The 21,552-nt window shown below is 49.8% G+C and overlaps 1 protein-coding gene across 3 annotated transcripts in view; it reads right to left on the bottom strand.

Moving 5' to 3' along the window:
- Nucleotides 1–20,024, bottom strand: part of Gas7 (growth arrest specific 7) — a 218,733-nt gene extending 198,709 nt beyond the window's left edge. Inside the window, exon 1 of one of the 3 annotated variants that reach the window (XM_051168033.1) lies at nt 19,769–20,024. In XM_051168033.1, coding sequence (XP_051023990.1) covers nt 19,769–19,951 — 183 coding nt within the window. In that variant the 5' untranslated portion in view covers nt 19,952–20,024. The remainder of the gene's footprint in view (nt 1–19,768) is intronic. The other 2 variants (XM_051168027.1, XM_051168032.1) reach the window with 2 other exon arrangements.
- Between the last annotated feature and the right edge of the window lie 1,528 nt (nt 20,025–21,552).

Below are 21,552 nucleotides of genomic sequence, written 5' to 3'. Positions count from 1 at the left end.
AGGAACAATGGGGACTTTCTGTCAGCGAGAAGGTCAGAGTGGTGGTGTGTCAGTTGGGGTGTCAGCCTGCCCTGCCCACTTCCTCTTGTTAACTGCCCCCTTTCCCTTCCAGCTTCAGGCACTACTACTCTACTGCTTTCTGTCGGCTGCCCAACTGACATCCTGCGGCCTCCTTCCTGTGAGAGGAGAGGGACTCCTTCAGTACCTCAGCACTCCTAGGAAGAACCTCCACTCTTCCTCCTTTGTCTAACTTTGCTTCATCTTTCTCCGCCGCCCTGTCTTTTCAAAAGCAGAGGTCAAGTTCACATAGCATCAGATCTGCTGTGCTCATAGACACAGCTGGTGGCACCTACTGCGTCCACAGTATGGTGCCGCCATCCCCACTGAAGAGTTCCAGAAAGGTCTCCGCTTTGATGCTTTTGAGATCAAGACTTACAGGGTAGCTCAGGCTGCCCTCAAACTTGTGGTCCTCCTGCCTCAGCCTCCCAAGTGCTGAGATCACAGACAGGACCCATTGGGCCTGACTCTTAAGTCTGAGAGATTTTCTTTCGCCCCACCCTAAGAACGCCTTGTACTTCATAAGCAGTCCCTCCGCATTCTCCACTTTCCCAACCTTTGGCCGTTACTAATATACACTTTCTCTTTCTGTGGATTTGCCTACTTTAGGCATGCCATAGAGCTGCGGCTGGTGGCTGTTCTCCAGTGTCTTCTGGGTTCATCAATGTAGCTGTCTGTGCCAGTGCCTCTTCTCTCTTCTGTGACTGAATAACATTCTATTTCCCTCTGTCAGCGCATAGACTTTTGCTTTGGTCTTCGTTGGGCTGTTGTGAGCAGCCCGATGAACTATATTTTTGGTGGCTAATTCCGCCTCCAGATGTTGGCTCTTCAGTGGACTGTCACTGGGCCTCTGAACTGGTCCTAGGGGATTTAAAAAAAAAAAAAAAAAAAAAAAGGCACTTGATGAAGGAGATAGCAGATGCAGATCTGTGCCCTGGTCCAGAGGTTTGTCCATCCTCAGTTTACCCATTTCCTCAATGGGTCTTCAGCTCCTTGCCTGGCTCACTCAGCCTTGTGGGAAGTCTTAAGAGGCACCGGCAGAGAGGGCAAGGCTGAGCTCTCCAGCAACATCATAGGATGCTGGATGCCAGCAGGGGTTTTTGTTCCTCCTCTTCCCTTTGATTTCTCCCTTTCTGTTTTGCTACTTCCTCATTCGCGGTTGCTATCTGCTGTGTCTCAATTCCGCTTTCCTTTCTTCTTTCCTGTCTTTAACTGGCCCGGAGCCGCCAACAGACTGCTGCGTTCAGTGCCCCAGAGGAGTGGAGGACCGCCTCTGAGTCCAGCCATGATCAGCAGCCCTGGGTGTTGCTAAAGATGCAGCATCAGCCAGAGCTGGGCATGGGGACAGGGAGTGTGGACCATGGCGATGTCATCTTGTCTGGCCTGGCTCACAGACAAGCTTGAGCCCCTTTTGCAGCCCAGGAAGGAGGCAGATCGAGGATTGCCTGGCATATGGAAGAGTGCAAGTTGCAGACCTGGGGAATACTTGGAGGCAGAGCAGCAGATCCGGTGTGTCGCTTGTGGCAATGCCATATCTTGAAGCTTCTGGAATGTGATGGCTATGTCCTTTTTTTTTTTTTTTTTTTTTTTTCTCTCCCAGCAGTCCTGCTCATAGTGTCTCTCATAGGCTTTCCTCCCTCCTCATGTAGCTCAGGATAGCTTGAACTTGCTATGTGGTTAAGGATGACTTTGAACTTGTGAGTCCCCCAGCCTCTACTTCTTCAGGGCTCTACCTCCGCCATGCCTGATGTGTGCTGTGCCCTGGATTGATCTCAGGGCTTTGTTCATGCTAGGCAAGTCATACCATAGCCCACTTGATTTTTGTTTTCTTTGCCTTGTTTTTGAGGCAGGGTTTTGAGGTTACGTAGCCCAGGCTGGCCTAATTGTCGATGACTGGAGGCTGGGATTACAGATGTAAGCCATCATAGCCAGCTCGCCCCTCACAGACGTGTGAATGTAAGCAGTACAGACCTTACTGTGAGATGTCAAAGGCTTCATTTGTTTAGTACTTTATCGCTGCAGGGAGCTTCTTTCTCATCTCATCGTCCAAACCGCCTGGGAAAGCGGATTCAGATGCTCAGATAAAGAAACTGAAAGCAGAGAGAGAGAGAGAGAGAGAGAGAGAGAGAGAGAGAGAGAGAGAGGAGAGAGAGAGAAGAGAGAGAGAGAGACGAGAGAGAGAGAGAGAGAGAGACAGAGCAGAGAGACAGAGAGAAGGAGAGACGAGGAGGGGCGGGGGCGATAGAGAGAGAGAGAGAGAGAAAGAGAGAGAGAGAGAGAAAGAGAGAGAGAGAGGCGGGCTAGAGAGAGAGAGCGAGAGAGAGAGACAGAGAGAAAGAGAGAGAGACAGAGAGAGGGAGGTGAGGGAGGAGAGATGAATGTGTATGACCAGTGAGCCGGACTCTCTGCAGAACGCTGTGTCCAATGAGACTTCGCATAGCTCTGTGCCTTACTGGACCTCTTCGAAGATATGAAAAATCAAGGCACAAGGCAAAGTATACATACATTATGCCCCAAATTTCCTCAGCCATGCCCAAACTGAGGAGGTTCATTTAAGAGCATCATGACAGCAGAACACCAAAGACAGAGCACTCCTGTCCCAGCCTGGGTCATAACCTCCAACAAGAGTGTGCTAATAGGACTGGAGAGATGGCTCACAGGTTAAGAGCACTGGCTGCTCTCCCCAAGGTCCTAAGTTAATTCCCGGCAACCACATGGTGGCTCACAACCATCTACAATGAGATCTGGTGCCCTCTTCTGGTGTGCAGGTGTTACATGTGAACACAACATTGTGTACATAATAAATAAATAAATCTTTTTTTAAAAGTGTGCTAATAGCTTGGCCTATGGTGCTGTGAGGACGAACAGGTCCTAGTAGAAGGTTAGAACTTTGCCTCTGATGGAGACAGTGGGATCCTATTCTTTCTGCAGCAGCTGGCCTGTTCACCGTGTGCACTTGTCACAGATCACTGTGCCACCACAGGCTCAGAGCAACAGGGCAAGAGCCTAGATTGAAAGGGCGACCCCAAAGAAAGTGTTCCCTTTAGTTAAGCTGATTTTCTCAGACGCTTGTCATAGCAATGGAAAAATCCTTCCATGGTAGGATTGATCCAGTAACCAAGTCATTCCCAAGAGAGGCTGATTTCTTTGCTGCCTTATTTGTCTTTTCAGTGGTAACCAACAACAACTAAGGCCCTTACAGACACGGGGTGACACAACTCACATCCTGGAGACTGAGTAAGCGGCTTTGCTCCTTGACAGACATGATTTGCCTTGAGTCACATGCATTCTTCCAGTCCATCATGTTAATCACAGTCTGTGGGTGTAAGATGCCTGGACGGGAACAGAGATTTTACAAGTGTCATCAAATTCTTGTGTGTGTGTGTGTGTGTGTGTGTGTGTGTGTGTGTGTTTGTGTGTATGTGTGAAATCAAGGGAACCATCATGGTGGAAGACAGGATCAGAGCCACCTGCACCACCTGTCAAAATGAATGATTCTTCCTGGTCTTACCATGTCCCTGGGCCAGGCTCTGAGCTACAGACTGGGTCTACAAAGATTGCTCGTCTTTAGGGACCCCAGAGTGTAGGAGGCTAAAGCCTGTAGGGTGAGTGGAGACGTACATGTGGGTGGAGAAACAGCACGGCAGTGTATTCCTATAATCTCAGCACTGAGGATGTGGAGATCTAGAGATTAGGAGTTCACAACCAACCTTGGCTACATACTGAGCTTGAGGCCAATGTGGGCTACATGCGACCAGATCTCAGAAAGAACAAAAACCTGCGTTGTGATGCCCAGCATGATGCATTTTCAGGTGAATGAAACCACATGACAAAAAGAAAGTTTCATGGTTTAAGACAGATAAAAACAAGTGTTGGAAAGGTCCTAGAGACGTCAGGACTCTCTTCCATTACTGTTGGGAAAGTAGCTTCTCAGCATGCCAAAAATACAGGCGCCATGCAATCTAGCAAGTATATGCCCAACATAGTGAAAACACAGATGCTTGTTACACAAATATCCACAGAAGCAACCTTTATAATGACCAAAAAGGAGAAACACCCAAATGCCCACCTATTGGCAAAGGGGTAAATCCAATGTGACACATCTATACCAGGGAATATTATTTGGCCGTAAAAAGCAAGAAAATGTTGATGCAAGCTACAATATAGACAAGTCTTAAGAATATCATGACATCTGGGCTGAAACGCTCCCTCCAAGAACTAAAGGCCACCTTTAAAACAAACACAACTCAATACTAAGCAGGAGAATTCCTATTTTGCGTTGTTTTGTCAGGGCTGTCCAAGAGACTCCCCAAACACTACAGGCTATTGCTATTACCTTGGTTGCCCACAAGAGATAGAAGTAGTCCCTAATGTTGAAGATGCCATGCACTGCAGACCCAGGGCCCAGACGCTTCTGATCTGAATACCTCTACCCTGGGGACCTGATTTCATGGTTAAAAAATAAATAAATAAATAAAAAGTCATGGAGGCAACAAACAACCCTACCCAGCTATTCCTCCTATAAATCTAAACAAGGGCCAGCATGGCACAGTAGCCCTAGGGGTGCAGTAGTGGCAGTAACCAACAGCTCTCTAATTGGACTTTAAGAACCACTCAATAACGGGGGGAAATCATGCCTGGTACTAGAATCCTAGCTAACTACCCAGGCCAAGTGAAGTCATGAAAAGAATCTACAGCCGTCAATTTACTCACGCAACATAACCCCTATCTACACTCTAATTCCGTCTTAACACTTACAGGTAAGCATAGTGCTCATCCTGCATGAGGGAAACTTTTCTTCGCACCAGATGGAGACCATTACAGAAAACCACAACCTGTCAAGTTGTGGAGCCCAGACCCAACAGACCCATCTGCAACACAACCCCTGCACCTAAGGCTCGGGGAACAATTCGGAAGAGCAGGCAGAAAGACTGTAAGAGACAGAGGATCAGGAAGTTTGCAGTGAGCCTGTCTCCTAGCGCGGTCAGAAACTAAAGCTCACAAAGTCTCGCCAACATGACTGCAACAGGAGTTGGACAAGAATGGCACCAGACATGCTAAAACAGAAGAGGAAAGGCCAAAGAGCCTCGGCCCTACACAAAGAGCTACAGGCAGCGGAACGAGAGTCTTCCCCAGGGAAGAGCACACGAGTAAGCTGCCCAATACCAAACAGTCAGCTCTGAAAATATACACACACCAGAAACACTACACAGACCAAGATTATATTTAGAAATGTATATGTCCATAGGTATACATATATGTGTGTAATAACAGCTAGTGAAAAAAGAGGCCATGGATTTGAAAAAGAGGACTACTTGGGAGGGCTTTGGTGGAGGAACGCAAAGGGGAAAATGACGTAATTATACTATAATCTCAGAAAATAATAAAAAGAACATTATGCTAAGTGGAAGAAGCCAGATATGACTTCATTTACGGCAAATCACTAGAACAGGAAATCTGCACATAGTGTGTGGTCACCTGAGCTTGAGGTGGTGAGGACCAAGGAGCCAACAATACACACAGATTTCTTCCAGAAGTAAAAAATATTCTAAAAGTAACCATGGTAATAAATGTGCAATCTCATGAATGGTAAAACAAACAAAAATAACATATATGACTTTGTTTGCTTCTAATGAATGTCATAGCTCAATAAAGCTGTCCAAAACAAAACAAAACAGAACAAACAACAACAAAAACAGAAAAGGGAGTAAGAGAAAGAGCAAGCCTTGGGGAAGTACAGTGCAGGGAGTAGAAACAGCACTGGGAAGAAAAGAAAATGGAAAACAAAACCACTGCAAAACTTGGGAGTCACAGGTGTTTCTCTGATAAGGAGACGGGTGAGGAAACACCTAAGAATGCATCTGGCGGCAGACAGGGCTGTTCCAGACTCCGCAGACACAGCTAAAGCATGCTATGACGTTGCACTTCCCTACCCTCAAAGCCCCAAATCCAAAATGCTCCACCCATGTGACAGCCCAAGTGGAAAATTCCACACTGACCTCATGTGATGAGTTGTGGAGAAAACAAGCAGATTAAAAATATTGTATGAGCTGGGCATTGTGGTGTAATCCCGTAATCCCAGGTACATGGGAGGGTGAGGCAGGAAAATCAAAAGCACAAGGCCTGCCAGGGCTACTCAGGGATTTTGAGGCCAGTTGGACAAGTTAGTGAGATTCAGTTTCAAAATTAAAAAATATACACAGGGCTGGGATGTAGCTCAGTGGTATACACCAAGGACGCTAGCGCTAGGATAACTAGGCCAGCATGTGTAAGGCACTGACTTTAATCTTCAGTAAAACACAGACACACACACACACACACACACACACACACACACACACACAGGAATATGCAACTCATTCTCTCACACACAAGCACTTGTTTAGACTTAAGTCCAGTACCCAAGATATCTCATTATGTATATGCAAACATTCAGAAATCTGAAATGCTTTTTGATCAGAACACTTTGGATAAGGCACACTTAACCTTACTGTGTGGCAATGAAAAAACCCCCAGACACCTTAAACAGGAGAATGCTACGGTCAATCAGCCTTAAGAGGTCAGCAGGAAAAACAGCCAGAAGCTGCCCTGCCAGGGGATGCAGCAGGAACCCAGGAACTGAGAAATAAAGTCCAGCACAGCTAGGACCTTCAGGTCCCACCGGGGATCTGAGGAGATAGCAGTTTGGTAACACCATCTCCAGTCTGAAGTTCTCAAATGCTGGCCCAAGACTTGAACCAGGGCCCATGGTGACACATTAGAAAGGTCCTTCCAGCCCATGTGAGCTGATGTACACCTGTACTCTCAGCAGCTGTGTGTGTGTGCACAAGCGCGTGCGTGTGTTTGTGCATGCGTGTGTGTGTGTGTGTGTGTGTGTGTGTGTCTGGAGAGAAAGAGAGAGAGAGAGAGAGAGAGAGAGAGAGAGAGAGAGAGAGAGAGAGAGAGAGAGAGAGAGAAACGTGTGTTCCATTTAGTCTCTTGGGACCTTCCCGTTGCTCCAGGAACAGGCAAAAGATTAAAAAAAAAAAAAAAAAAAAAAAAAAAAAAAACAAATTCTGACATCCTTCAGCAATCTCTAGAACTTCACCTCTCCTGTGCCCCCCCTACCCCCCGAAATCCCAACCCTTTCCTCATTACAAGAGTGTCCAGGAAGCCAGAAGCCCATAAGACCAGGTTAAACACACACACACACACACACAATTAAGACCAATTACCCTAGCCCTAGCAACGGGGACTCTTATGTAACAGTTTCCACCAAAACTGACGGAGAGCTTCAGCTGCAGTTTATTTGCTTCAGACCAGCAAGACCTGTGTGTGCCCTGAGGCTCCTAAGAGAGTGCTTTCAGTCATGGGACTCTGAGAGGTCTCCCCAAGATCCACGATATCCTCTCCAGAAGCTTGCTAAAAGTGCGGACACTCACCGAGTGTAATGCCAGGGAGGAAGAAGTAGGAAGATGGAGTGTTCAAGGCTAGCCAGAGCTGTGCTTACCTAGTCTCAAATGGGGAAGGGGAGCAAAGCAATGCAGCCGCTGAGGCTCCGCCCCAAGTCCTGGAATCTGAACCTGGACCTCCCGAGAAGCCCACAATACCCGTCTTACCTAGATGCTGCACCAAGACATCCCTGCACCATGAGCTCAGAAGGGCCATGGAAAGAGGTCTCAGCAGCCCCGCCCCCACCCGCCCAGTGGAAACCCCAATTAACACGCAGCAGTAGAGTCCAACTTGGCTCGAAACCAGATCCACCAAGAGCTCCAAATTCCGCTAAGAGGGTGTGTGCAGGAGGCAGGCTCTTCCCCCTGACCCTCACGGGAGCTCTATAAAGCTCACAACTCTGCACTTGCCTGGAATCTGCAGCTGCTGCTGCAGGGGTTAACCTCCTGCTCTGTCCTCTGCGCATGTGGGAGGTGGCCCTCACCATTGACTGGGTGCTGGGTGGTGGCTGCGATGGGAGCTGCAGTGGGGCTCACACTGCAGAGCCACCGCACTTATCCACACAGAGCACCAGTTTCCCGTTGGAACCAACAAAGAGCCTCAAGAGGGGGACACCATGTCCCCAGTGTGTGAATGTCCTAATGTTAGGGACAGTGGACAAAGACCCTTCCAGGCTCATTCCTTACCAGTGCAGCTCTTCTTGTTCATCCACACCTTGGGCCTGTGTCTTGTCACCCATCACCCTGCCTACAGCCGTCCATCCTGCCTTGCTCTGAACCCTGTGCCTTGTCCACCGTCAGGTTTCTGCCCCTGACGTTACCCTGTGGTCAGGAAGCCACTGCGGACAAACAGGAGCACCAGCCACCAATCATATGTCTTTCCTCAGATACTTATAGAGGTCTAATTCCAAAACATGTTCTTTCCATGACCTCCCATAGCTCCACATAATCCACTTAAAAAAATAAATCCAATATCCAATCTAATTCCAGGACTTAGCATATCTTATAGATGAAGTAAGATATACCCTCCATGCATCCATATGCCTTGATGTTCAGACTGGGGTCTGGAGGCCAACAGCAGCCACGGCTCCTGGGAGCGGGTTTGGAAATGAAGCCTCCCTGTGTGGTAGGAAATGAAACAGAGTTGGCCCCAGGGGCACAGGTGACTCGGCTTGGCCTTGGTGTGTGAGGCAGGACAGTCCCCTGGGACTGAGCCTTTCCTCTGCAAGCTCTCACACATACCGCAAAGCCGGGGATGGCAGGTTTGATGGGATCAGAGCAGACCCAGTGGACGGAAGGAAACCCTTTGGGGGAAGCCACAGAAGCGCTCCACGCTGGGGGTATCCACTGAAGGGCTGGGGGTAGAGCTCCGTGCGGAAGACTTTCCCAGCAGGCATGAGACTCCGTTCCACTGCGGTGCTCAGCCCCTTTGTTTATAAGACGGGCATCCTAGACTGGGTCGCAGATTTGATTTTGTGTTGAGCATGCCCTTGATTATCAACCACTCAATGGCGCTGTGTTTTCCTCTCCAAGCACAACAAACGCTGGGAGTTATTTATCAATAAAACACTTGCTAAATGAGAACAGTAGAGTCGAACTAAATTTAAAGTTCCGTTTTCCTACTTCTGTTCCTAAATTATATTACAAATCAGAAGCAGATGCCTCCGTGACGGCCTTCCAGGAGCCACTGCTAAAATAAGGACGCTTTCTCTGATGATTAAATTAGGACAAGGAGTCATTTCGGTAGAGTTTTTTAAAATAGCATCTCTGAAGAATTCTTACAACTTAATTAGTTTTCTTGTTGACTAACTCTGGTGTTCCCTGCGGTACACAGAAGTACACAGAGCAGTGGATGCTAATGTCCCGAAGGGCTTTGGGCAGGACATGTGTGAACCTGCAGGCTCTCCAAAAAGGTTGCCTGTCAGAGTTTGTGCAGGACAGGAGCGTCCACAAAGGCTTCCTAAGGGAAGTTCTTATTTTTTGTTTGTGTTTGTGTGTGCTATGCTTGCATAGGTGGGTGAGTGTGTGGGAAGGCCAGAGGTTGACGTCAAGGGTTTTCTTCACTTGCTCTCTACTTTATTTATTGCGAGGTGGTCTCTCAGTTAACCTGAGGCTTGACCACTGGAGTTCCTAGCTACATAATTTCCCCAGGGATCCCATCTCTACCTCCCGAATGCAGGGATTTAAAAGCAGGTGCTGGGGATCTGAACTGCAAGACAAGTGATTGATCCACTGAGCCATCTCTCCACACGATCCCCCTTCTCCCACCGCCGTTTATAACAGCTAACCTTAGTGCATTGCCTTGGTTGTATCTGCATAGTATATAAAAGGGAGAAACAAAAGAGTAAAGACTAGAGTGATCTAGAAAGCCTAGAAAGGAAATGATCTATGTTTATGCCAAATGGACCAAGAGTGTACTCAGTGTGCTCAGGGAGTACTCGATGCCAAGACAGCTTATGAAAAGGAACCTACAAGAAGGCAGCAACTCTGTCTCCACTTCACGGAGGTTTGGTGATCTGAGTCAATTAAAAAAAAAAAAAAAAGACAGTAGACAGATTGACAGGAGGGGGTATATAATGTATTGACATCCGAAGGCTCTGGAGTCATCTCAACGAAAGGCCATATGGTTGAACATAGCACTTTCTCAGGGAAGTGGGAAGGGGAGGTTGTGGAGTTGGGGACAATATTGAGGAAGAGTGGTTTTCAGGAGAGATGAATGGGTCTGGGGAATGGATACTAGTTTGGGACAAACTTACTCTAGTGGGACGGAGCAGGTGTCAAACACCAGCCTTTCTTCCTGAGTTAACCTGGAGGATCGGCTCTTTAGGCAGATGAGGAGCATCTCAGGATGAAAGCCTGAGCTCAGTTAGAAAAATGGTGGAGATGAGGGAACGAAGATGGGAGGAAGGTCAGACAGACCTCCTTTAGCCTTCTGCTGAAAAGATTCCGAACACCGAAGCCATTCCCAGGCGAGGCTCCAGAGAGAGAGGGCTCCCGGTTCCTCGGGATCCTGGGGAGGCTTTTTTAGCCCTAACTATATTGCAGAGGACTTTCAACACAAGCAAGGGGAAAACCCATGTTATTTTAGCCACTGAAAGCCCAGAGCTATTTCTTACCACTTGTCCTCACCTGTCCCGACACCATAAAGCTCATAATGTGACCATTCCCAGAACCTCTTTTCATTACAAACCGCTCAAAGATGGAGCCAGGTGCTCGTATTTGCCCCCCAAGAAACACCATTCAACTTAGTCACTCTCTTTGCTCCCCAAACATCACTCCAGCAGTCTTTACTCCCATTTCCTTTTCTTTTTCCTTTTCCCAGGGTTCTCCATATATTTGTGATTTTATTTTATTTTATTTTTGTACCATATGCTTTTTGGTAAGATGCCTTAAATGCTTTCTGAAACAAGGTGACAGACAGGCAGTCACACACAGAGAGACACTAGACTTGGCTGCGGATGAAATCTGGATTTCTCAAAAAAATAAAAAATAAAAGTCAGATTTACCTCTCAAAATGCAAAGATTTGCTGTAACTGGGGCTATTTAGAATAATGTGGGCTGAGGCCAGCACACAGCCCTTCGACCTATTCTAGCCACAAAGGCTACTTAGTGTGCAGTCCACGCCATGCCTGCTTTTTGACTGTAATTCATTTCTGGATGCCACCATTTCCTTTTGCTTCCTTGTCATAGGTACAAACTCTGCTAACTCTGTGGCAATATGAAATGTCACTAAGCAACATTCTGAATCTTGAAATTCCATTTTAGTTTAGTTACTGAGCTATTCTGCAAGCCTGATCCGGGACTAAGCATAGGTAAACCTCATTTTTACCCACCCCTTCCTTTTGGGGATTTGGACGGAAGTTAAGCTTGCTAAGCAGTGCTGTGTTGGCATGGTGATGTTCACACTTTTCCGAGCTGAGGCTTCTGGACCATAGACCATAAGTACACTGGGGTCAGATGACACGCACACTTTTTTTCTTTTAACATGCATTAGTATGAATGTGTCAGATCCCTTGGTACTGGAGTTACAGACAGGTGTCAGCTGTCATGTGGGTGCTGGGAATTGAACGCAGGTCCTTTGGAAAAGCAGACAGTGCTCTTAACCACTGAGCCATCTCTCCAGCCCCATCCACACACACTCTTAATGCTTCTAAGTGACAGAGAGTTGGGATGTGGCATTCTTTAATCCAGCACTTGAAGGCTGAGACAGGAGGACTGTTTAAGGCCAGCCTGGGCTACATAATCAGTTCTAGGCTCACCTGGGCTACCAAGTGAGACCCCCCTCCCCATCTAAAATGAATAATGGGAAAAAAAAAACCTTTGTTGCATTTTTCTTTAAAACTGTCATTTTTAGCCAGGCATGGTGATACACACCTGTAATCCCAAGCAGTAGGGGGCATAGACAGGAGCACGGTCTCAAGTTCCAGGCCAGTCAAGGTTACATGAGTAGACTTTGTAAAACAAAATCATGAATAAATCTTCGTGGTTACATTTTTAGCCTCTGCGTTGCAGTGAGACAGGGTCTGTTGCTGGCCTCTTGTGTTCTTCATTAGAAAGGGTCGGCCAGACATTCTGTCCCTTCATACACCAATTTTTTTTTCTCTTTGCTTTGGGGATTGTCTGGGGTGTGTGTCTGTGTGTGTGTGTGTGTGTGTGTGTGCGCGCGCACACACACACACAGGTGCCTGTGGAGGACAGTAGAGGTCATCAGATCTCCTGGAGTTAGAGTTACAGGCAGCTGCGAACTGCCCAACATGGGAGCTGGGAACAGAACACCCATCCCCTGTAAGAGCAGCAAGGGCTCTTCGCAGATCAGCTACGTCTCCAGCAGGATTTGGGATTTTTTTTAAAGTAACGATGTATAAGTTGAACTGTGTGCCTTATGGACGTGGACGTTTTATATGCTGGGAACCTGTGGCAGAGCAAAGCACGCACCCAAGCCTGGATGGGGTGCCTATGCTTGTAAGCCCAGCACTCCAGAAGCTGAGGTAGAAGGCTTGCCACAAGTTCAAGGCCAGCCTTGGCTGCTTCATGAGTTCCAGACCAGCATGGGTTACAATATGAGGTCATGTTTCAAAACAGTTCCTCCAGAGGAAGCAAAAGAGATAAGGAGACCAGAGAGCATGCTCTCAGTATCATTAAGGCCTCCCTGTAGGCTCCATGTCTTAAAGGTTTCCCTGACTCTCACTAACATCACAAGAAGGACCAACCCTTTACTGTATCTACCTCTGAGGATACCTGAGACCCAAAGAGAAGCTGGGCTTGGTGACACACACCTGTAATCCCAGCACTTGAGAAGCTGAGACAGACTTCAAGGGCTACTGTGAGTTCAAGACCAGCCTGGGAGCTACACTTGGGAGCTATGGGCAAGAAGAGCAGGACTTCAAGGCCATCCACAGCTGTATCATGGATTTGAAGCCAGAATGGACTGCCTGAGACCCTGTCTTAAAAACAAAACAAAACAGGGAGCTGGGCATGGTGGAGCACGTCTTTAATCCCAGCACTTGGGAGGCAGAGGCAAGCTGATCGCTGTGAGTTTGAGGCCAGCCTGCTCTACAAAGTGAGTTCCCGGACAGCCAAGGCTATACAGAGAAACCCTGTCTCAAAAACCCAAACAAACAAACAAACAAACAAACAAGCCAACATTTTCTCAGAAAACTACCAGAAGCTCTTGTTTCTGGACTATCTATAGTAGCTTTTGTATTGTCACGGCAGCCCTGTGGGGTGGTGACAGAGCACAGATGGCCTCACCTGACACTACCTCCTGCATCAGCTTCAATTTCACTTTTCCTCTTGGCCCACAAATCCTAGAAAACATTTCCTGGCCTACACTAAAAAAAAAAAAAAAAATGACAAGGCACATGCCAAAATAGAAGCTCCAGGAAACGTCCTGAGGGGAGGATGGGATAGGTGAACTTCCTAGATAAACTGTAGTGCAGGAAAAGGAAGGGGCCCAACCAAACGTTGGGGGTAAGGTGGACAGAGGCAGGTGACCTTCCCTCAATCAGGAGATGGGGGCAGAAGATGGTGGAGACAGCTGAGATTATGGACTTAGTGTGTGTGAAATCTGATGTGCCTGGGAATTGAATCTGGACTCAAATTTGTACCTTGAGAAAGGAAGCAGATAAGGCAAACCAGGAATTAGGCAAATGAAAACAAACTTTTATCAGAGGCCACATGGAAGAGATACCCAACGGGACAGAAGGGCATAAGCAGATCCTTGTAATAATCCACCTCAGGGTGGAGGCATGCAGCTGAGGAACTGAGCACTGGCTGAGCATGTACAAAGCCCTGGGTTTGATTCCCCAGCACCAAAGCAAACAAACAACAAAACAAAACAACAACAACAAAAAACAACAACAAAAACAAACCAACAAAACAAAAACAAAAAACCAAACCAAACAAACAACCAAAACAAAACCAACACAAACCAAAACCAAAACCAAAACCAAACACTCCACAGAGACTTCTTACAGTTCACCCTCAGAGCCATATGTTTGCAATGTCGCCTCGTGCTTTGTTCTGCCAAAGGAAAGGCCGGGCACACATGCTGGCAACCATTTTTACCTTCCTTCTCCCTGTAGATATACATACCACCCCAGAACCTTTGCCTTGGCAGGGAGAAAGGAAATTACTAATTTGGCAATTAAGGATAGGGGGACTCATCCCAGCATTCTATCAAAAAGATGTGTCGTGTATTACCTTGCTGCTGTGGGTAATGAGGGAGCACATTCTAGGAACACTGCCCCCCGTGGGTGGCCTGGTAACAGTCACAATGCCATGTATGTACACAGGACTTCCTGGCTTAACACACACACACACACACACACACACACACACACGCACGCACGCACGCACGCACGCACGCACGCACGCACGCACACGCAGGCGTCCTTTCACCAGTGGGGCCCACACAGCACTCATAGTGGGTCTACCTAGCCGCCAGACACAAGCTGGCCTTTTTTGGCTGAAAATACAGAAAGGTAGACAGTCGTTCATTCACATTTCCAGGTGGAAATCAATCTCAGGGATTTGCCCAGTGGTTAACAGATGTCAAGGATTCCTGCCGACTTGTTGCTAAGGGAACTTTTGTGAAGATGCCTAGAGTCCATAAAACCTAGAAGCTCTGCCCCATGCTTTAAAGTCTTGCTAGTGGCTGCATGGCCAAGCCAGTGCACAGTATTTTTGAAGAGTGGTTCCTGCTGGGCGGGGATAGACAGTGCTATGGGCAAAGGCAGGTGTTCAAACAGGAGCAGCTGCTGATCTGGGCCCCTAATTGAATGGCAGGATCACTCTGTGAAAAATGGCACAATCTCAGTCCCAGTTACATACCTGGGGAGCCACCATCCTAATTGTGAACAAAGTTAATGACTGCCTGAAAAAAAAAAATATTGGCATGAAGGTCAAAGTCACACCCATTTTAGGTAATTTTCATGTTACAGGGGGGAAGGGGCCATAGATTAAAATCAATTTATGTACCATAGCAAACATCTCCTGAATGTCAGGCAGCTTAGAGACACTGTGTCCATTAATTATGAAAGCTCTGGCATGAAAAGGCTGGCCTGGTGTGCGGACAGCTTAGCGGACAGGCCCAGGCTTTAGGGCCAGGCAAACATGATTTCAGGTTCCAGATGCATCCTTTACTATGTGCCTCTGTAAAGAAATCTCTGGAGACGAAAAACAAAAACCTCCTAGGATGGAAATAGAGAAATATAGAGTTTCCAAACCAAAAGGCCATGTCTTTGACACTTTTTTCTGCTTCTAGAAACTCGCTTTCTCTCTCTCTCACTGGTCCATCAGTTGAGCTTAAGTCGTGCTGCCTCCTTCTAATGTCTGTCACATGGTGTCTTTGCTGTCCTTGAGAGGCAGGAGCTATGCAAGGTGGTCCCCATGAGTCCTGCTCCTGCTTCCAAGCCTGAACCTCCCTCCCTTCCATGCCACTTCCAGACTGTTCTGCGACTCAATTTGCCAACAGCATATGGCCAACTGATGTGCTTGTCCTGGGTCAAACCCTTAAGAAGGCCCAACAAGTCATCCCTTTGTGTTCTCGGAAGCTGGCCGCGGACCACATAAGAAGTTGTGCGGTTCCTATGGCGTCATCCCGTGGTAGAAGGCAGAGCACCAAAGGGCAAGCTCTCAGACTCTACACCTTCAAGCCTTGTTAGAACTGGCATCGATCTACTCATGGGGTGGAGCCCTCAGAGCCTATGCTGCCTGACACTGTTGTGCTCAGCTGCTGAGTTTACAACTCAAGCTGCTGGGGACACAATGTGAGCAGAGTCTCTCAGGACAAGACCTGCTGACATGGACCTCAGCCCCGCCTAAAGGAAAGATGTCTGAATTCCAAACTCTGGGTGTTTCTTCTGAGTTCTTACAGCACCCCTCAGGTCTCTGACTACTCTCCATAATAAGAACAGACCGCAAGGAATTCCTAAGTCTGGTTAGATCTTCTAGGCTAAGCCTGGCCAGCCCTTGTGCCTTCTCTGGTACCATACCTGACTCACCAAGTCTTCCTTGGGATCAAGCGCCCAACTCCCCCCGACGCCACATCTGCCTTCCCCAGGAGCTGTCCCTATACCTTTGAGGGCTTCTGGGAATCACCCTTCCTGTGGGTCCCCAAGTGTATGGAAGTGACCCAGGGCCTAGCCTGCACCCGGCATGTACACCCAGCCTTCAGCCTGGCCGCATCTCCTCTATCCATTTCTTCTTCTATTGTGTCTGTCAACAATGACAGTAACGTTCTCTGCTCTCCCCCCACCCCGCCCCCTTCTTCATGGCTGAAGGCGCAGTGCATGCCATCAAGAAAGGCTTTTCCAGCTGTTCTCATCCCAAGGCCTTTATATACCACACCCAGCTTTGGGTGTCAGCTGTTAGGCCTGGTATTGGTCGGAGGCCTTAAAGGTCCCCTAAAGTAACCATACAATAGCAGTCCCAGAAAGTTGTGGAACCTTTGGGAAGTAGGTCCTAGTAGGTGGGAGGTAGAGTTAAACAACCACTCTTCCTTCCTGGCCACTATGAGATGTTCTCCTTCACCATCTACACAAAGTTTACTGGACTAAGAACTGCCCATAAACCAGGTTCAAAATACACCTTTCCTCCTTGCAGATTTTTATCTCAGGTGCCTTGCCGCAGCAATGGGAAGCTGACTAGCTTAGCTCTCATACCTTTGGGGAGAATAGGTGCCCTGTGAAGGGTTGGCCACACCTTGAATATCCAGGACCTGTGGCCAGGGTCCCTAGGTCCCATAGTTCTCTGTGTGGCCTTAGGTCCTCTAAAGTCCATCTTCTGTAAGCCAGATGTCCACTGTATCATTTTACTAGTTCCTGGGAGTCTGGACCAAAAAGATTGCCCCCGGGGACCAGGTCCTTTTGGACCTCGCTTCCATCTGACACTGGCCACTCCTAAGGCAGATCTAGCAGGCTTTCCTGGGTCCAGCTCCCAATTCCCCTCCACAGTGTGTTTCCTGCAAAGCTGGGACTCTGGCTTCCCTTCCTTTGTCTGAACCAGGAAGAGACCAGTGGAAAGAAGAGTCCACTTTGCAGATTCTTGTCAGTAGCTCACACACCCTGCACTAGAACACTTCCTGTTATTCCTCTTTCCACCAGAGGGCGAAAGGGGACACCCTGAGGGATACCCAGTTCTTCAGCTGTGTGTGTGTGTGTGTGTGTGTGTGTGTGTGTGTGTGTGTGTGTTTGTGTGTCCATGACCCCCGTCCCTCCCCCAGAAGGCTGATGGGGTCCATTCTGCTCGGGCTTCCTCTGCTACAGCAGTACCACCTTCTCTGTCTCCTCCCCGCTGCCAGGCTACGGAGTTTCGGGGTTCATATACTTCACACTCTACCCTCTGCTACACCCCAACTTAGTCCACTATCCGTGAGGCTCAGCTCACCCCAAGAGGCTCCAAGGCATGTCCTCCATCCCTCCCAAGCTCTCTGCCTAGTGGTCCAGCTTATCCTCATAGGTTGCAATTCACCAAGAACCTAATCCACGCACCCCCCACGTTGGTGCTGGGGAAAAAAAATCCTGGTCAGGACCTGGGCAGTGGGGCCAGGTCCACTCTTGTGCCCCTGCCTTTGGGAAAATCAGCTGGTTATAGGTGAATTCAAACTCCAAGACTGGCATCAGGGGTGGTCCAGGTTGCCCCAGGATGCAGCTATGCTCCCTTTGGCCCTGCCCTAGCAGGTCATATTAAGGATGCTGTCACCAGCGTGCCAACTTCAGGGGCATGCCTACCCTTCTTTCATATACATCTTTCTAGATCTTTTCTTCCCTGACCTTTAGCATAGCTGAGTCCAGGTGGTTGGGTCCAAAATACACACAGAATTCACTCAGCCACCTGAGTTGTTAGTCTAGTATGCAAAATATGACTCGTTGGGTGGCAGACTTGCTTTTTTTTTTTTATGCTGCCATGTCTATCACGTGAGGACAGTGCCAGATACTGTGGCACAAGCCTGGGAGCCTGGCCCTCAGAAACAGAGGCAAGAAGACTGCAGATCTAAGGCTAGCCTGAGCTACATGGCAAGACTGTTGCTCAAAAACAAACAAAGCTTCCTAAGTGGAGAACAGCACTTCACAGAACTGTCAGGAAACCTGAGACGGCGCGCATGGCTTATGTAGGTACGCTGCTACTGGAGGGTCCTCCTGGCACCACCGAATTGCTCTTAATGGACGGGAGGTGTCTGACTAGTCCCTAGGTTCCAGAGGTGCCCTAGCTCTGTAAGTGCCAAGGGATGCACAGGCACACCCAGGTTATCCCAGATGCTAATTCAGCTCTGTCTCCTGCGTCTGTTCATGTTTCCTTCCCTCCCTCCCTCCTCCAGGGGAAAAGCAGGGGCACTCTGTTCCTACGAATCCCCACCCCAAACAGCCAGCTGAATCCAGCCAGGGACACTCCTCACCAGACAGACAATCACCAGGCAAATTTCCACATCAGTATTTCCTGGGGAAATGTGACCACCAAAAGAACTCAAACACGTCTCTCAGAGAGCTTTTTCACTGAGAGGCTCAAGGTTTCCCTGTCAAAAGACAATTGCATTAAAAAAAAAATGTCGCCCTTAAAGGTGGAACAGGGAAAAGCAGAGAGTCAAATCTGAGGCTCTCCCGTAGATACAGGTGATGGGAACATACCATGAGCTCCCAGAGATGCCTCCGCTAAGACCCCAGGGAGCTCATTCCCGCCTTCCGGTCAGGAATACTACTGGTCCATTTTGAGGAATACTGTGGTCCATTTAGAGCAAGTTTATTGTTGGAATCTGAGAGAACCATCCACCACGTGTTTCCAGAATGCTGGGCAGACATTTGCTAATGCTGCCACAGGACACTTGTCAGGCCTGCTCACTCTGCGACCCTCTCACCCTTGTCTCCTCATCTCACCCTGGCCCGAGTTATATATAAGGTTTTCATTCAAAATTTGCTACTTTGTTCTTAAGTAGGTCCCAGAAAAAGGTAAATTTGGTCCCTTATTTAGCCTGGGTTTTACCCAAAACCTAGAAATTACACAACTGAGGGCGAGGGTTAATTTGGTTTTTATGACAATCCTGGGACCAGCAGCTTCTCAGTAAGGACTGAAAAATACCTCCCCACCACCACCACACACACACAACACACACACAAAGGACTTTAGAAACTTAGGCTCTCACTCAGACTGTGCCCATGAGCTCAGTGATTAGAGGCCAGAGAGGCCTCGCAATTGTCACCCAGACAATAAACAGCCAGCTGACTTGGCTCAGCCGGCCTATGTAGCGTTGGGGCCAAGCCAGATCCCCAGGAACAAGCCACTTTAGGGTACTGAGCCTAGAGGAGGGGGCGCCGCCTGGGGTCCAGCTCCCTGCCCTGGTCAAGCCTGCTGTTTGGTTCCTCTGGCTCACTGCTAACTGGTGCATCTCAGCTGACCAGCAAGTAGGCGGCCCGGGGGGGCAACCAGGCAGTCCGCCCTCAGACAGCATGACTGACTGACCACTCCTCTGCAGGAAAGGCGGGGCCTGGGGCTACCTTTCTGAACCCCATCACCCGTGTGCCTTGCCAAGACCACCGGGCTCGGCAGCCTCTTGGCGGCCCCTGCCATCCGTGGCAGCGCGCCCGCCTGCTCCAGAACGCTCCAGAACTCGCACAGGCAACAAGTTCTTGCTTTCCCAGAGCGGTCAAGACGTGTTCGGGAGGCCCGGTACTAGGGGAACGCTGTCCATGGCCCAGAGCCCTCAACCCTCACCCCGCACACTTCGTCCCCCAGAGCCCAGAGGTCTGCAAGGTAGAGGATCCCCGACCCCGGCCCTGGCCGCTCACCTCCAGCAGTTGCACATAGCTAGCCGGGAACCAGCCACGGAGCCCATCGTCCTTCTCACCTTCCCACCAGCCACCGTCCGGGACCTGGAGCAGCGTGAGCAGCTCGCCCGCTGCGAAGCGCAGCCCCTGGCCATGCCGCTCCCCGGAGAAGGGGTACAAGGTCCGGCAGCGAGCGCCGGCCATGACCCTAGCGCCCGGGCTCACAGTGCAGCCCGCATTCCTGCCGAGTCCCGCCGGCTGGCCAGCGGCTGCGCGGGGTCCCAGGCGCCCGGTGCTCCGGGCTCCCGCGCTCTGGGCGCGCGCCGTGGCGGGGCTGCGCAGGGGTCCCCGGGCCGCCGGGCCACGCGCGCTGCTTTCAGGGAAGCGGACTCTCGTCAGCCGCGCTGGCTCCGTGGGCTCCGCGGGCTCCAGAGAGCGAGCGGCGACGCCCCCAGGCCGGGCGCCTCTGCGGTCCCCGCGCCGGGCGGGGGGCGGGGCTCAAGGGGGGGGGGGGGAGACCCGGGCCCGCGGGCTCACGAAACAACTTCCCGGGCCCGCCGCGGCTGGGGACTCCGGAGTGAGTGGAGAGGCGCAGCTGCCTCGGGAGGTGGTGCCCAGAGCATCCCCCTCGGCGGGGCTTGTCCAGGGCTAGCGGAACCCCGGAAGACGCTGAGGGAGCGCTGCAAGCGGCCGGTGGCCGGGCGGGGACTCTCTCGAGGCGACAGGGGCGGGCCAGGGGCCGGACCAGACCGGCCACGCCCGCGGAGGGCCGGGCGCTCCCTGGCAGTGGGTCTCTGGGGCGACCCTACTACCCTGAGCCGCAGGAATGGGAACGCCCCTCGGTTCCTCCCGTTTGGATCTGGTGGCGGGTGACAGGCGGCGCTGCCTCCCAGGTGTCTGCAAGGGAATGTGTTTGTGACCATCATTGTAGTGTGTGAAGCCTGGCTGAACTTGACTCACAGGAAACTGAACAATGGCTAAAGACAGGTTTGAAGCCTGGCGCCGAAGCCGGGAAGCCCGGTGACAGTGTCACATCAAAGGGGGATGCGGTGGGGAGATGAGGGGAAGGAGTCTGGGTTGGTAGGTTTTTGGACGGGGCTAAATATTGGGAAGCCCTATAGCTTTTCAGGAAATGGTTAGGAGGTGTGGGTGTCATGGTCTAGCTCTCCTGAATTCAAGATGGGCCTGCTGAGGAGTAGCCACCCATTTAGTCAGCCACTAGACGTTAGCAGAGGTTTGCCATGTTCCCTGCCTGTAACGTCTGGCTAAAACCCTTCCCTTGAGACATTTGTGGACCTCAGGTGCTGAAGAAGTGTACTCTAAGCCAAGAGCACAGAAGGAAAAAGATCCATCATGCCTATGCTGGCATCAACATTAAAGTACGTTTCCTAGCTTGTAAATAGCTGGACCCTTCACTACGGCTGTTTTAGTGAGTTGAGCATCCCTACAGTCCAAAGTGTAAACATTGTCAGTGCTAACAGGACGTTACAGTGAAGAAGTCCACGGGCAAACAAAACTGCGGCGGCAGGGGGGTGAGGGTGCGGGGGTGGCGGTGGGTGGAGGGTGGGGGATGGGGGGGTGGAGACTGGATGAGAGCACACCTGTAATCCTAGCCCGGACAGAGAGGTTAGGACTAGAACAGGGAGAGAGTCCCAGGCTAGAGCAGGATGAGAAAAGGAGAGAGAAGAAAGAGAAGAGAGGAGGGAGGGAGGGAGGGAGAAATACCGCTGAAGATACTGTATAAAGTTACATTCGAGCTATGTATTAATTTCAGATTCATTTAATGTTAGACTTGGGTAACAGTC

Source organism: Acomys russatus, chromosome 25 (genome assembly GCF_903995435.1).
Source record: "Acomys russatus chromosome 25, mAcoRus1.1, whole genome shotgun sequence".
NCBI classification, from domain to species: Eukaryota; Metazoa; Chordata; class Mammalia; order Rodentia; family Muridae; genus Acomys; species Acomys russatus.
The sequence above is the reverse complement of the archived record's forward strand: the minus strand, read 5'-3'. Positions and strand labels throughout refer to the sequence as shown.